The sequence below is a fragment of the Prosopis cineraria genome, unplaced genomic scaffold (genome assembly GCF_029017545.1).
Source record: "Prosopis cineraria cultivar Desert tree isolate PC_DT_omini unplaced genomic scaffold, ASM2901754v1 PC3, whole genome shotgun sequence".
In the NCBI taxonomy this organism is placed as follows: Eukaryota; Viridiplantae; Streptophyta; class Magnoliopsida; order Fabales; family Fabaceae; genus Prosopis; species Prosopis cineraria.
The window spans coordinates 44654346-44670637 of record NW_026555334.1 but is presented as its reverse complement, the minus strand read 5'-3'; the positions used below and the strand labels follow the sequence as shown (position 1 = coordinate 44670637).

At 35.5% G+C, this 16292-nt stretch overlaps 1 protein-coding gene across 3 annotated transcripts; it reads right to left on the bottom strand.

Annotated features, from left to right (window-relative positions):
• Positions 1–2504: 2504 nt before the first annotated feature.
• On the bottom strand, positions 2505–15875 carry LOC129305005 (uncharacterized). 3 transcript variants are annotated; one of them, XM_054944901.1, is made up of 28 exons: positions 15438–15875; positions 15079–15298; positions 14824–14960; positions 13313–13429; positions 12813–12956; positions 11456–11509; positions 10896–11320; positions 10673–10794; positions 10503–10594; positions 10101–10245; positions 8814–8880; positions 8565–8713; positions 8382–8455; positions 8127–8291; positions 7683–7754; positions 7139–7240; positions 6963–7052; positions 6431–6506; positions 6244–6340; positions 6044–6113; positions 5585–5764; positions 4947–5069; positions 4783–4866; positions 4472–4656; positions 4239–4377; positions 4085–4144; positions 3742–3846; positions 2505–2985 (listed from the first exon to the last, which is right to left on the bottom strand). In XM_054944901.1, exons 1-28 carry the CDS (start codon positions 15516–15518, stop codon positions 2872–2874), a joined length of 3489 nt encoding a protein of 1162 aa, XP_054800876.1. In that variant the 5' UTR covers positions 15519–15875; the 3' UTR covers positions 2505–2871. The 3 variants fall into 3 exon arrangements, with proteins under 3 accessions (XP_054800876.1, XP_054800874.1, XP_054800875.1); XM_054944899.1 differs by having other exon boundaries at positions 10101–10320; positions 15438–15874; XM_054944900.1 differs by lacking the exon at positions 8814–8880 and having other exon boundaries at positions 8565–8753; positions 10101–10320.
• Positions 15876–16292: the final 417 nt, after the last annotated feature.

Here is a 16292-nt window from a genome sequence, read left to right as displayed (position 1 = left end):
GTTAGTATTGTGAACCATGATTATGTTCATCATTTATGTCATATCTACATGTTCTTGCTTATTTGCATATATTCTCAATTGATATGTAATTATGTAGATTAGGTGAAACTTAGTTACTAAGTGATTGTACTCACCCTTCAATTCTCAATATTTTTAGGGTTTAGCTTATCGGATCAAGGTAGAGGAAAACACACAGAGGAATAGGATTTGTAGAGTAATCCTTTTGCATGCTTCTCCTTGTAATTTTATATGTATAAATGTTAATTTGATTGCCAACTAGGACTCACATGAACATTTTTGTACTACTTGCATTATCATTGTCACACTTATGTATTTTGTGTTCTGGGTTAGTGAGTTTTGGTTGTAAACCCTTGGATAGGGCCAAAATATTCATGTAAGTAGAAACATGTGTATTTTAATTGATTTAGAATGAAAATGAATTGTTTGTATAAAGATTCATTCCCTTTGTGTTATATGAATAGTGGGGTTAAGTGGTGAATTTGTAATTTATATGTTTTTAGCTAAATGTGGTGTGTTGCAAGAGTCTTTTAAAGTCTGTTGAGTGTAGTTGAGTGGTCAATGTAAACTTTTAACACTTGTGCATGAGTTAGGACACAATTGTTGTGATTTATATGTGAAAAAGTGGTAAAATGCGTTTTGATATTCAACTTTTCGTAGAAAATGAATTTGAGTATGAAACTTGTGCCATTAGTTAGAGCTAATATAAAGCTCCATGTAGACATTGAAACTGTCTCAATCAGATGGAGATTTGAGATGCATCAAAAGTTTGCCCCAGAAGTCATTTGATGACAAAAATCTACTATCATATTACATGCAATGCGCCACAGTACATGGTGCCTACACCGTGGCACAAAGATGGGTGAGCTGTGGCACATTGAGCCTTAGCAACGGCGCATGTCACATTTTCTACACAATTTTACTGTTTTGAGTTTTGAAACTTAATGTTTTGGGTCCCATATGATTTTTGCGCTTCAGCATTTCTTTAAAGCTCTCTTTTAAACAAGAGGTGAGTTTATGGGAGAGACTTTAGTATTGAAAGATGGGATCTCTTGACAAATGGTTTTGAACTTGGTTCTCCCAATTGTTCATGTATTTGCCCCATTCAAAATTTAAAAACTTGGTTCTATTCTTTGTGGATTATGAAAACTTGGTAATCCCTAATGGGTTTAGTCTTCTGATTACCTTGATTGTAAAGTTAATGATGTTTAATGGGTAAGAATATTTCATTGCACATGCTTCCATAAATAATAATAGGGGATATTAATAAAAGGTATTCAAATAAATATAAATGATATTTAAATATATAGCAGAACATTGCATTCCATTGAAGATTACTTGCATATCATGAAAGAAATATTAATATCCTTTCTAATAAACATAAGAGATATTTGAATATCACTTGTGGTAGAAATTTGCATTTAGCTAAAGATCACTTGCATATTATGGGAAATAAAAACATTGCATATTCTTCTAAAGGCACTTATAATGGATATTAATAGGGGATATTCGAATGTACATAAGTAATATTTAAATATGTAAAAGAAAATTACATTTCATTAAAAATCAATCGCATGTCGTGAAAAAGATATTACATATGCTTCCAAAGGTAGATATAAAGAATATTATGAGGGATATTCTTTTTTTAAAAAAAATTCCCCTAACCTAGCCATTTTTCATAAAAAAAAAAGGAGACACAATGTTAGGTTTAAACTCAAAACTTCTTCCAAAAAAGAAATGTGGTGTTATTGTTAGGACAACTAATCATTGACTTTAATGAGGGATATTTCAATGTGCATAAATAATATTTGAATACATAAAAGAAATTTTTATTTCATTGAAAATCACTCACATATCATAAAAAAACATTACATATTCTTTGTTAAACATATCGTGAAAAAAACTTTACATATGCCCTATTGAAGATGATTTGCATATTGTGAAAAAACATTATATATGACATATTGAAATCGAAAAATCTTATACTTCAAAATTTAATAAACTGCCACTAAAAAACCGATATGATACTAAAAGACCTTATATTACATATTGACACAAAATTGTTAGCCATGAAGGACCTCATGAAATTATAACAACAAAAAACCTTGTACAACATATTATCAACAAAAGACCTGCTCAACCTTTTATTTATTTATTTATTTTTTGTTTGGGACACTTTGTTATTTAGCCTTCAATCATTATTGATAGAGAAGAACCACATTTAAAAAATGTTTCGAAGACCTTATGAGCAATTAAATTGGTGGTGAAGTCTTTTTTCACAATTTTCCCAACTAAAATAAATACTTTTTTTTTTTAAAAAAGAGAAATACTCCAATTCCATTTTCTATTCAAGTACATGTTTCATTTTTCTTTATTTTTTTTTCATCACCAAACATTGCCTTATTGTCACAGTGTCATGGATTTTTAAACAACCATGCATTAATTCCGAAGCGTAAAACACCAGGGTGCAAGACACTTCTTCAGTATTTTTCATTTGTCTGGGGAAAAAATCAAACTTTATTATTTAGCTAACTCGGTATTTAGTATTTACAATCACGAGCTCGGAACAGGACACCCTGCACTCCAGAATCCAGGGAGAGAAAGGATCCGAGAGAAGGGAGAAACCCTAATTTAACTCATGGGTAGGCTAGTGGAATTCTAGATATTTCTAACAGGGTACACAAAATTTGGGGAGGATGGTCGATGGGAAAACCTGTGATGCGAGACAATGATGTTGGGGGTTAAGCTCGAAGAAAGAATTTCCAAGATTGAATTGAATGGATCACCAGCCTTTTAAAACCATAAAGGTGATCGAAGAATAGCCTAACCAAAGAAATGCTGCTATACAGATATTCACAGAAAATAGCTCAAAGATCTCATTTTTCTGGATCCACCTTCCCCGTAAAGGTCATTCCATTGGAGCAGCTCGTTCATATTTGTTGACTCTGACGACACGCTTGCACACACCTACACAAAGGGAGATTATGTAATATGCATTACTATTTCAAACCATTAAGAGCAATGTCACGCCATACATGAACTCCACCAAAGCATTTCCATCTCTGACAATTTACATGACCTTGAATGAATAATTCTTTTCTAATCAGTTCCTATGCCAACACATGATTTAAGGGGTCAAGCATGAACAGGATATAATCATTATTTTAGAACAAAAAATTTCCCGTTTCGAGAGAGAGAGAGAGGATTGACCACAATTAGCAAAGAATCGATGTTCAATACCAAATTATAGAGCACATTCCTTCACTGTTTAGAGGATACAATGTGATTAATAGAATGACGGGGTTTTAAGTATATATTTTTCCAATATCGCCTTTGTAGAAGACAATCATGGCGAAAAATGACTACTTCTAACAGGGGAAACAAAAATGAAAGCATATTCCTTACTGTTGAGAAGCTACAGCGTAATTCATGGAATGTAAGTCTTCAGTATATTTGAACATCAACCTCCCCCATAAAAAATGTTCAAGAATGACTACTCCAAATTGGACAAAACTATAAAGAAATCAAACCATCCCAATTTGGAGGGGTTTCGTAAAGCAGAGATTTGGGGCCAAAATCCCACCCCATTCTCTGAAACAATGCACTAACAATACAAAAGGCTTGCGTCGCCTGGATCTAAACCAACTTTTCCAGAAAATAAACAAGAGTGAGAACATGACTGACAAAAAAAAAAAAAAAACTGCAATAATGAATGGCATATACCTGCTCAAGTGCATATCTAAAATCCTCCATCTTTAAGGGCCGAATGTCAGTACTGCTAGACAATGGAGGTGAAGGTCTATTCGCAGCCAGTGCCAAACTTCTCTCCTGAAAGATGGGTGTATGTCAAAACGTTAATTCAAGTAATAAACCAGCAAAATATGCAAATATTCATAGCCCCAAGGAAGCTGTAAAGTATTCAACAAAATTAACTATTGTCGTCCACTTGCCAAGATTTTAGGGCAATTCGTATTAAAGATATAAAGTGGAGGAAGGATAAACAACAAAAGCCACTAGCCAAGAAACTTCTACATGAAAAAACACAAGAACGTCGTATGAAAATTACCTTCTTTTCCTTCTCCAATATCTCTCTTATTGGACAGTGAGCTGCTAAGACGCACAGATTCTGCAGCCAAAAAATGAATGATGTTCTATTATTGCAGGCAAAAGCTACTTATTCCAATGACCAACAGCCAAAACATCGCATCAGCCCCTCTTACCTTTAGGTCACTCCCAGAATATCCATCAGTCATGTTTGATATTGCTTCCAAATCGACATCAGGTGCCAGATCTTCTTTTGCTAAAATTACTTTAAGAATTTTTTCTCTGTTAAGAGCATCTGGCAAATTGACCATTAATCTGTATGTTACCCAGAAATATGGAGGGATAAAAATTAGAATAGATCAACTATAAAACATTATATAGATGATGATATCAGACATAACGTGCTTACCTTCGTGGAAGCCTCCTAATAACAGCCTCATCAAGGTCAAAGGGTCGATTTGTAGCAGCAAGTACGAGTATGCGCTCATTGTCTTTTGTACACAGACCATCCCAATTCACCATAAATTCATTCTTCATTTTACGCATAGCCTCATGCTCACCAGGATTTTCACGTCTTCCTAACATACTATCAACCTAGCAATTAAATAATAAGAGTTAATCCTTCAATGACAATAACCACACCCTAAGAACTCCTATGATACGAGACTGTACCGGAAAGAATATTTCACTGAAAAATACACGGGAAGCTTTTACACCAACCTCATCAACAAAAATAACACTTGGAGCAATTTTACTTGCCAGAGAAAATACTGCTTTGACATATTTCTCTCCTTCACCAAACCACTGCAAAGAGTATGCATCATGTCACTAAAGCATATAAAAAGACAATATAACAAAAAATTTATAATGAATAAAATTAACACCTTTGAGGTAATACTGGACATTGAGATGTTGATGAAATTTGCTCCAGCCTCAGTAGCTACAGCCTTTGCAAGCATTGTTTTTCCAACACCAGGTGGCCCAAAAAGCAATATCCCCTTGCAAGGCTAAATAGAAAGTAATTGCATTTAGAAGTTAGAAAGTAAGCATACAAACAACAACAAAACCAACAAGCCTTATTTCATTAGGTAGGGTCGACTACATGGATTGCACTATATTATTGTGCTCTATCATTTATCAAGCTTTTAGGAATGTTGTTAACTAAGAAGTTTTGCTCAATAACTTCCAGAAATGTTTTCTTTGGCTTTTCCTTACCCATCTTTACAAGGCTCAATTATCCCTTCCACTCTTCTCACTGGTGCCACTCACGATCTTCTCTGTACATGTCCAAACCATTTCAAACAATTTTCGAACACTTTCCTCTCAAGAGATGCTACCGTTCATTTTTTCTTGTATTCAGATTTTATCTCTATGTGAATGCCCACACATCCATCTCAATATTCCCTTCCCTGCTACTCTAACTTTATGCTTAGAAAACAAGCATATGGCACACAATGAACAACTTCAAAACAGGTCTCACAAAACAAAAGATAAACAAAAGAAGAGAATCCCAAAATCCCACCTTGGTCAACTGTCCTTTGGAAAACAATTCAGGCCTCTGAAGGGGAAGCATGACCAATTCATTCAAGGTGTCCTTCACATTTTCTAAAGCTCCAATATCATCAAATTTGACCCCAACATCACTTGGAGGAATAACATCAGCAAGCAATTTTTTCTCAAATTCATTCTCAGTAATTACATCCTGTAAAAAAATTAAAAAAAGAAAGAAAATCAGTTCAAAAATTTAGTAAAGAAACCCATCACATAGCATAACGTCCTGAGTTTCAATATCTTTCTCATCCCATATATATTCAAATACAAAATTTTTCTAAAGGCGGTGCAAGGGTATTGACATTTGTTACCTTGATTAAAATGCAGAGAATGAAACCAAGTGGAACCCAGTGAGGCAACAGTTTGCCAAACAATCAAGAATGGAAAAGGACTAAAACTTGTAATATCCTGAGAAATATGATAAAATTACCTTCAGTGATTTCTTTAAGTTCTTGCTTTCTCCTTGGATACCCTGTAGAATGCTCAGCCCATACTTAATGCTGTACCAATGGGGAAAAAGATAATACTCAGTTAATCAGAAAATTAACAGGTTGCAGAAATTAATTTCACTCTGCTGCATAACTTTCATAAGACACTATTGATAAAATGACAAAAAATGATAATACCGACCTTTCAGTAGACAACACGATCATAGAGTCTTTGGTTGATTCTTCAGATGGATGCATTAGGTGGTAACTTAATGCCCAGCCAACAATTTTCTCCACACCTAGTGAAAGAATTGAGGCAGTGTCAGTAAAATTGCAGCAAACCTCAAATTTGTGTATTTAGAAAATTTGTCAAGTTTAGAAACACATACTTTCAGTTCTTAGGGTTTGATCATTAATGCAAAGATTTTCAAGATCAGGGCAAATAAATCCAAACTTGTCAAGAACCTGTAATCATTGAAAATTCTCATTAGAATTTTAAAAAACAAGGAGAAAAATAAGTTATAATATTGAATAAATCATGAAGATAAACGAAAGCATAAAAAACCATGGGCAGATCACATGTTCTCTGAAAATCTTTGCTTATTTAAAATAGCGATTGCTGGCCCTGGCACAAAAGTAGTCCAAGCCAGAAAACAAAAAATCTAAGCAGGATAGGCATGTGAAGTCTTGTAAATGAGAAGTAAACAAGAAAGATTTCTCTGATAATGCTATTTAAAAAGACCTGATCCTCCTACAGCAGGGGAAAAAAAAAGAGCATCATGGCCCCAAAATGCCAACCAACTCAGGCAGATAAAACACCCATAATTTCACGAGGCCTCATCAAAGAACAAGCACCACATAATGCAGCAGTGTAAGCAAAAAAGGAGTATTAAAATGATGAGGTGATATAGCAACACTCACTGTGCGAATGCTGACAATATTAGACTGAGCTTTCATAGTTTCAATGTCATGTTCTAGCTGCTGCTTCCAATAAGAGAGCAAAGCCTCATCCTGCACAAATTTGGAGGAGAAAATGGATACATAATCTATAGATGGAAACATTGTATTTGGACAATATATTTCATCTACCATACTACCTGAGGCAGCTGTATTGATACTTTGTTTGGAAAAAGACGGTTAAGTTGCTTCATCACTTTGGGGGTTTCCTTGCTCCTATCATGCAATCTACTAAAGCTATCCTAAACACGGGAAAAATGTTTCGATTATTCGTGAAAAAGAACCTGACTGTATATAATGAATCCATGATAGCAGAAAATATTTGGAAATCCAACTAGAAAAAAGCCTCAAACTCCCTGGAAGGCATCAAACGTTTTGTAATCCCAAACTAAAAAAGTAGCAGGAGCATAAGCAACCTTGAAAGCTATGGAGGGCTGCAGTCCTAACAGAAAATCAACAACTTTTTGAAGAAATTCTATTGTGGCTTTCCAACAATGTTCAAAAAGAGTTTCCCTTCTATTGGTGAACAAACTCATTCACCATACCAAAACCTCTCTCACGAGCCCAAAAAAAATCAATAGAACCTAAGATCCTCATAATAACTTTTAACAGGCAAAAAATATGAACTAGAATTACATGATTGTTTAAACTGGAGGTTTAAAGCAAAGGCTATGATTACTATACCGGAAAAGCAAGATCAAATAAAGCTGCCCGGGCGCTCACAAATTTTGTGAACAGAAGGCTACTAGGCTGGGTCTGGAAGCACATCAAAATCAGCAGCAAGGATGTGAAATCATAAAGGGCCCATTTTTTTCAGCTTTTTGATGAAAAAAATCACCTTTTTATTAAAACACACTTCTAAGAAATTTTATGATGTTTGTTTAAGCTTTTATGAATATTCAAAATCTTTAAAAACTATATATATCATTTTGAGAAGCACTTTCAGGTACAAATTGCATCTCATAATTCCAACCAATCACAAAATAACTTTTGCTTTTCATAAAAACATCTAAACAATATAATCACTTTTTAATAAAATCTGAATGCCACCATTTTTAAGTTTAAACAATTAAGCACAAAATCCCCAGAACTTGGAAATAGCTATAGAATAAAATCATCAAATGGCACCTTGTCCTTGCGGTAGTCCACTTGGGCATGTGAGCCAATTACAACAACATTTTGTGGCAAACTTTCAAGCCTGCTTTTTAAGACGTCTGAGTTCCCTATCACAGCCTTCTCTATATCTTTCAAGAACAACACCAACCCACCACTTTTACTCTGATCAAAGACAACCTATGCACAGAAAAGCATAAAACATGCTATGTCAATTTGACTTTTTGCAAGAAAAGGACAATTGCTGAACAGGTATTGCACTTTGACCACCTCAAAGATTTCATTAATAGCAAGCTTGTTGGCGTCATCCCCTCCAAAGTTATCTACTCGTAGTAAATGATTAGCTGCAGCATACAATGCATGTATATTTTAACACAACCACCAAAACTGTAGCGTGCAAAATGCCAGCATGCAGACAAAGGAAAAGAAATTAAAATAAACATAAGAAAGCACCAGAACAAAAAAAACCACGATCAGCTTCACATAGCCCTCCAAGATCATTCCCATCTGGAATTGGTTTGTCGAATCTAACCCCAATTTTTGAAGACTCATTTTCTTGAAAAGCAAGAAGAACTTTGCCACGGGAGCCATACCTCGGTCCTCTAATGAGCACAATAGAAGAATCAAGATGAGACCTGAAGGCTTCCCACAACAAAGACATGACACAAGAAACAAATAAACATCTTCAATCACTCAACTTGCCTTGAAGGATAATTTTGCAACAATGAGACTGCAGAGGGAAGCTTGCCAACAAATTTTACTCGCTCACCTGCAAATTATGTAACCATCATCTCATCAGCATTTCATATTGCCACCTAGCATAAGAGAATAAAACAACATGTAGAAATTCAGGATCAACGATTTTCTAAATTCATTTTATGAGATAGGCAAAACATGGCATTTATAGAAATTAAAAGGGAGAATAGACTCCTTCTTTTATGCTAGGAAAATAGACTCCTATTATAATTAAGACACATAACTCTCAAAGTAAGATAACTTTATCAAAAAGTTAAGGTGCAATTAAAATCCCCAAAACTTTTAGTTATGCCCACAACAATTTCCTAATCTTTAATACTTACCAAAAATTCCTTTAATTTTAAAATTTATGCCCAAAAATATATTATTAAATAGTCTAATATTTCACTAATAGAGTATGATAAATCAGTGACTATATACTACCCTAAACTTTATCTTTTTGTAAAAATAACTCTCCAAATTATAGGTAGATAAATCCTTTAAAATCTAGGTCACGTGTAAATAAATTCTATATCATGTTACATTCCGTTATTGAAATAACAAACAAATTAACAATAAAGGAGTTATCTGCAAAATTTTAAAAATTTAGTAAAATTCATTGTCAAGTTTCAAAAGTAAGGGATGCTATTTGAACATGATTCAAAATTTAGGGACGTTATATATAATTTAGCCCAATCAAAATAAGATAACTGTATCTACATTAAAACAGGACACTAAGCTAATTTTAAATTTATAAAAAAGGTAGACAAAAATAGCAAATAATTCTTAGTTAAAGTAAACTAAGGAATAAAACAATTAAAAATAACTCAATGTTCAAATGGGTGATTCTTTTTCTATTTTCCTCATGCTTCACTTATGAGAAATCCTCCTAAAGTAATGGAGAGGTTTACTTTCTGCCAACTCTTGGATGGTTGGCTAGGCAATTTTGTTGGTCGTCTCCCACCTTGTGGTGTGGAGTGTCATTACTTGCCCATATGTTGCCATTTAGGCCATGTAGGCTATGATACCATGCAGTAATTCAGGTTAAGAAGGAGGACAGTTTCCTATTCCAACTCTCAAACATAACTTCGTTCCAATCAAAACAGGATATCTCTAGCATAATTAAAACAGAAAACTTGATTGGATTAAAAATAAAAAAATAAAACAATTAAAAAAATTGGTTGAAATAAATGTTACCTTCCAATAAAATTAGTACACAAAATGGGCACTGGATTTGGAGGGAAAACAAAATACCTGTTTTAAGCATAGGGCCTTTGGATGATGCAGTAGATACCTCCTGCTTCAGCATAACCTGAGAACTTAATGAGGATTCATCAATAAGATCAGCATCGACACTTGAAGTTGGTTTATTATGCTGCAATGTGGCAACCTGGGCACTCTGTTTTGCAGAAACATACACTTTTTCAGGCTTTGAACTTTGCTTGGTAGAATCAGAATCCTTTGATGGTGTTCTCTGAGGATTAATTGCATAGTATAAACAATTATTAAATATGTATGTTAAAGTATCCTGAACAAGAAGAAGGGAAAAGAGTCCCGGAAGAAGTAAAATCAGAGATGAGTCATAAAATTTTAAGATGTAAATTAGATGGCTACAGAACCTAAAAAGAAGAAATAAGAATAACCGAGTAAACATACACCAGGCAGGGTGAAAGAATCCACAACTAATAGCCTAGCACCAAAATGCTTTGCAAGTGCCTTGGACAAGGATTCCTGATATATTTCAGAACCTACAATAAAATTATCTATATCATTTTTTTTTTCATCACAGAAAAGGAAAACCAAAAACATTAAAATTATGGCACTACCTGGAGGACCAGATAACAATATTCGGGGGCACAGTGAAGGTAGGCCTGAAGCAAACTTTGCAAAACCATTTTGCTTCAAATGAATGTGCATAGAAGCAATCAGAGCACTTTTTGTAGGATCACTGTAACAATACAAGACATCATGTTCAAAATACAACAGAAGTAAATCAATTCAGGTAGCCTATATTTGGAGGTCATTAAAAGAAAATAAAACTATTTGCACCTTATATAATACGGGAAATTTTTGAATGACACATCAATATCATCAGGATTGAGAATTCCTTGTTGTAAACTGTTTTTGAATGCTTGCTGCCTGATGTAAACTAAATTAGTTAGAGGATCAACATCCTTGGAGAGTTCTCTTGATTCTCTTTGTTCAAATATTTTGGAAAACCTATCATTTATATTGAATTCAGCACACAGGCCAGCGAGCTTGCACAACAAAGGCCTTAACTCACGTGTGGCTCCTGTCAACCTCCCAACATCCACTTTCATACTGTAAAGGTCAAAATTTTCATTGGCAGTGGCAGAGGATGCAAGAGTAGCTTTCTCAGCAGAAATTTCAGCTGGACTGCCATTATTGGTGGTATAATTTGGGTCGGTAGTATCATCCCCATGGCCAGAAGTTTTTGATGAAGCCTCAGCATTCTGTTGGACATTCTCACTAGTTTTAGAATAAGGTGGAAGAATATATAAATTTCATCAAGATTATTAGAAAAAAAACAATATTGATGCTCCAGCAAGGTATATAAAATATAAACCATGGGCTTCCAGAATACTTACAGAACAAGGTATCCTGGCAGCAGCGACATCATTATTGGTGAGCTGCTGAAAAATCTAAATTTCAAGCTAAGGAATCTAGAGTAGATCCATAGAAGAAACTTAAGTAACACTAGTCCGTGATGTATTGACACAGAAAACACAACTATTAGTTTTCCTCGTGAACACAATCATGTACACATGCAAAAGCGGAGAGAGTGAGAAGCAAACAAATACTAAGGTTACATTTAGTAAAAAGGAAAGGAAGATGTTCAAATGGAGATGAAAAGGGAAGATTGAATTTGGCATGTTTGCTAGGTCCCAATCAGTCTTCTTGGGAATCCCACTCTCCCATGTTTAAAGGAGAGGACTTTCCTCAAAAAGTATGGGAGAGCGGAATCATCCATGAAAAGGATATTTTTGTACAAAAAAGGTCGCCATAACACCTAATCTATTCCAAATTTACCCCTTTCCCTAATTAATCAACACAATTGGATCCCTCACAATGACAAAACCATCAAGAGCTAGCATCCTCAACCTTTGACCCATAGCACCCTTTGAACAAAGGAGTTCCTTGTAATGCAGAGTAACTTTCAAGCCATTGAAGTTCCTTGCAACATCACTGACAGTGAATGGGACAGAGCTGCAAATTCCTCAAAATTGAGAATGATAGGACCAGCAATGTTGACACAGCAAGCAGAAGAGCACAAGCAACAGCATTACCTTTGACAGCATCTCCTCTCCCTGTTGGTTAACCACAATATCTCCCTTTCACTTTCAATGGTGTCTCCTCTCATGATGGCAAAAGGTATACTCTCCTTCCTCTTCACCTTCCCAATCTTCCTACATTTTAGATTTGCACCTTCTTGAAAATGTACCTTATGCTTGATCTCCAGTTGAAGATGGGCTTTAAGATGTATTCTTTATATTCTTGGAATTGTATTCTTTGTATTGTCACAGATCTGCAATTGAAGATTAGAATTGATATTCTGAATTCTGTACATTGTTTTTCTTGGTCTTGTGACTTTTTTTGGCTTTTGAATTTTGTAAATTCTATTTGTTTCATTCTTTTGCATTTTTCGTTGTGCATGTTCTGCATTTTGGTTCACACAAAACCTTAACCTCTTTCAATGTTCTGAGGATGTTGTGCAGGGGTATTTGTGTCTTCTAGGTCTTTTTTTCTTCCCTTCCCTTTCCAATTATGCATACCAAATGGACCAAGTAGCAAGACTCCGTCTCCCTTTCCCAACATACCAAACATGTTTCGGATCCAAATTCCCTTTCCCTTTTCCTTTCCTTGTCCCATTCTCATTCCCATTTTGTACCGAACAGGACCAAATTTCTTCCCAAAACAGCACCCGAAACATATGTAAAAGGATACATAAGCATTCTTGTCAGAACTGAAAACCACCTCATCACCTGCATTCAATATCAGGCTGGAATTTTTTTTGTAATTCCTGCCATTAACTTGGACAGCACCTTTATCCCCTATGATTTCCAGTAATCCAACAGATGAACCTCCATGCTATGTAAGTTAAAATAATCATGGTGGTTAGAGCTCTATTAATGGCTATAACATTTTGATTACAATTTTCTTTCATATAGAAATTCAAGACATGATCTGCCACAGCTGAACAGAAATTCATTGATATCAAAATTTTATATATGGGCATATATGCTTGTGTGAGAGTAAGAGTGAGAGTGCATCTATATGGTAACAGTTAAATTTCTTCAACAATCATGTGCCCGCGCGCACGTGCATAATTTCCCAAAAGGAAAGGAAAAAGACTTCTTTGTCACACCTAAGATGTATAGTCAATGAAGCCTTGGTTACTCAGCTAAATCACATAAATTTCCAAGATATAGGTAGAAGTTTTCTACCTTGGTGAGCTTCAACTTGCACAAAACATCACTAACAGCTTGATCATTAAGCCATAAATTACATTGACGGCCATGACCAACAGTGAATTGAGAACTCCACAAGGACAGATGTTGATTCTGGAGAAGCATGAGAAATAAAAACACATTAACTTCAAATCCTAGAAAAGTTATAGCCAAAATGAAGCACTCTGACCAGAAGAGGGAATCATGAATTGGTTCCCACTTCTCAACTAAATTCATCATTTTCAATTTATAATATGATAAGGAAAATGAAGGAATCAAAACCCTTATTTTGGAGTTCAACAATATCCAGACCAAATATTATAACTAATAGCAGCATTGGCAACAAAAAGAAGTAGAAGAAGAAGATAGATCGGTAGATAGATAAATAGATAACAATGTATTAAAAGTTGCAGATTCATCATATCCTTATTGTTGTGCAGAAGCAGAACAAAAATCTAAGAACAAAAAGAAATTTTTGTTCTCTCTTCATATGAAAGACTGAAACTGAACCTAAGTTAAATCATCAGCACCGCCTTCAACAACAGAAAACTTCAAATTTTGAATGCCAGCCAACCAATTAAAGGCAAACAGTAATAACTAATTGAATTCATCTTTTTTCATTTTTCTCTCATCCTTTATCACATGGAGCAGGTATGGTCATAGGACTCACTTATTTGGCCAAGGACAAATAGAAACAAACTGACAAATCATATCCATTACACAGCATTTGTTGGCTTGAGTCCGAAACAAATGCTAACCAAATCATCTGCTCAGAATACAAAAGATCAAGATCTATGTCTCGAACAAAGTTCCCATTCAAAGAAGTTATGCAACTCTACACTGACTCATGCCAGCTCAATTATCTTCATAAACCAAATCTTTTTCACAAAGTTAATTGTGTGCCCTCAAAATATAACATGCTAGTTGAAATAAACTATGGCATAAAACAATTTCTTCTGTTTTCGGTCAAGCACAAATATCAAAATTTGTCAGTGATGCTAAGATTGCTTTGTTATTTTATTAACTGCCTTATAATCAGATCTAACAATTCGTTACTCCAAGATGGATTGTTACTCATCACTGCAATAAATTATCAGGCTCCAGTAAACCAAATTAACTATTTAACGATAAAATTTCACCCCAGAATCATAAGAAGTGAAACAAGGGGTGGACGATTACCTCTTAGTCATCATCTAGGAACTACGTAGAAAATTAACAAGGCATTTTATCAAGCATGCAACATTGCTGACAAAAATTAGAGGAGGATAACATTTAAGACCCAAAATGCAGAAAAGATTCTGGCATGATATGAAGTTAAAACGATGACGATGATGATACCGAAAAGGCAAGACTTAATGGTTAACTTTTTGAAAGAAGATACACACACACACACACACACACATCAAATTTGATCGCGCAATTTTTTTGCAAAATCTGACAAGAAACAGTAGTACTGAAATCTAGAAACAGATGAGGAACATGGAAATAAACGAAGATTGAATATCCACCTGGGAACACTGGGAAAGAAGCCTTCCCCATGCAGCCTTCGGCCTCGTTTTAGTTGATTTCGCTGAGCGTTTCTTGGACCGGCGTACGGCGGCCGCTCCAACCACCTTTGATTTCTCTCCATCCGCCACAGTTTCACCTGAGCTCGCCCAATTTCATAATGATAAACAGGGTGAGAAGTGGACGCATGCACCCAAATACGAACTCCCAATGCAAATCAAGATAACGCACAAGGACAAAAGAAGGCCATTTCGCACCTCGAGGCTGCGGCGATGTCAAAACCTCGCCTTTGACGACGGCCATGGCGGGAGATTTCTCAGCTAGCGTCGCGTCACAAACGTCCATAGCTTTCAACGAATCGGCATCTGGAAGGTTAGACCGATTTAGCTCCGTCTCTCGGGATTCATTTCCAGGTTCGTTGACCGGACCAAGGATTTCCGCTGACGGCAGACTTCTTGTCGAAGAATCGTTGGGCACCTAGGTTTTGGAGAGCAAAACGGTCAATTCCAGAGGAAAAATTCACGAATTTTCATGGAAAATCCATAATCAGAAGGAAACAATGAAATTCACGTCGAAACGGATTGGCAAAGAGCACAAGAAGCTATAAATAAAATACCTTGGGTCGTTTGACGTTGGAAGAGGAGGATGAAGAGTGAGAGCGCTTGGAAGTGGACGAGCCCCGTCTAGTTTCGACCATGGTGGTGTTTCGTTGTTGTTGTGCTAGGTCCCTCTTCACCCCTAATCCAGCAAGAATCAAAGAGGAACGGAGAAAGTGGCCGTGACGAGGAGACGAATGATTGCGGGAAATCTCGTATCAAGGTTTATGTATTTGTTGGTTTCTTGTGAATCAAATCAAATACAAAAATAAACAAACGTCATTTATTTATTGTAATAATAATAAATTCTGATGTAAGACGATGAAAGAAACAGAATAAGGGAGGTTGCGCGGATGTGACCTGTGAAGCCGTGAAGGGGGGGATTGGGAACGGGAAAAGATGGTCGAGCTTGGGGCTGGTGGGGAGCGGGAGTGATGTCTTTAGAACTTACTCGGAGCGATGTTGAATAGTGAGATATCTGAAGCGGAGGGCTTTGCCGCTTTGGTCAGATGGCATGGATCTTCGTGGTGGGCCCAGAGTCAGTTATTTACTTATATGAACTGAACGGCTTCCATGGTTTCTTGTTGATCAAGAAAAACATTATGTATGCATCACTTTGACAATTTTTTTTTTTTTTTAAAGCCCGCCATGGTCTACCGTTGATAGCTCTAACGGCTCGTTTAACCTAGAAACTGTGATTTGCTTTTTTAAAGAATTACAACTGAGACTCACATGAAAAATTAATTATTATAAAATTTATAGAAGATTTTAATATAATGCTTTTTTCAAGAAATCCCATTTGCAAATTTGCTCACATGACTTCTTTTAGCATGCCACCAAATTTTGAAATTTTAAATATTATAAATTTTATTGAT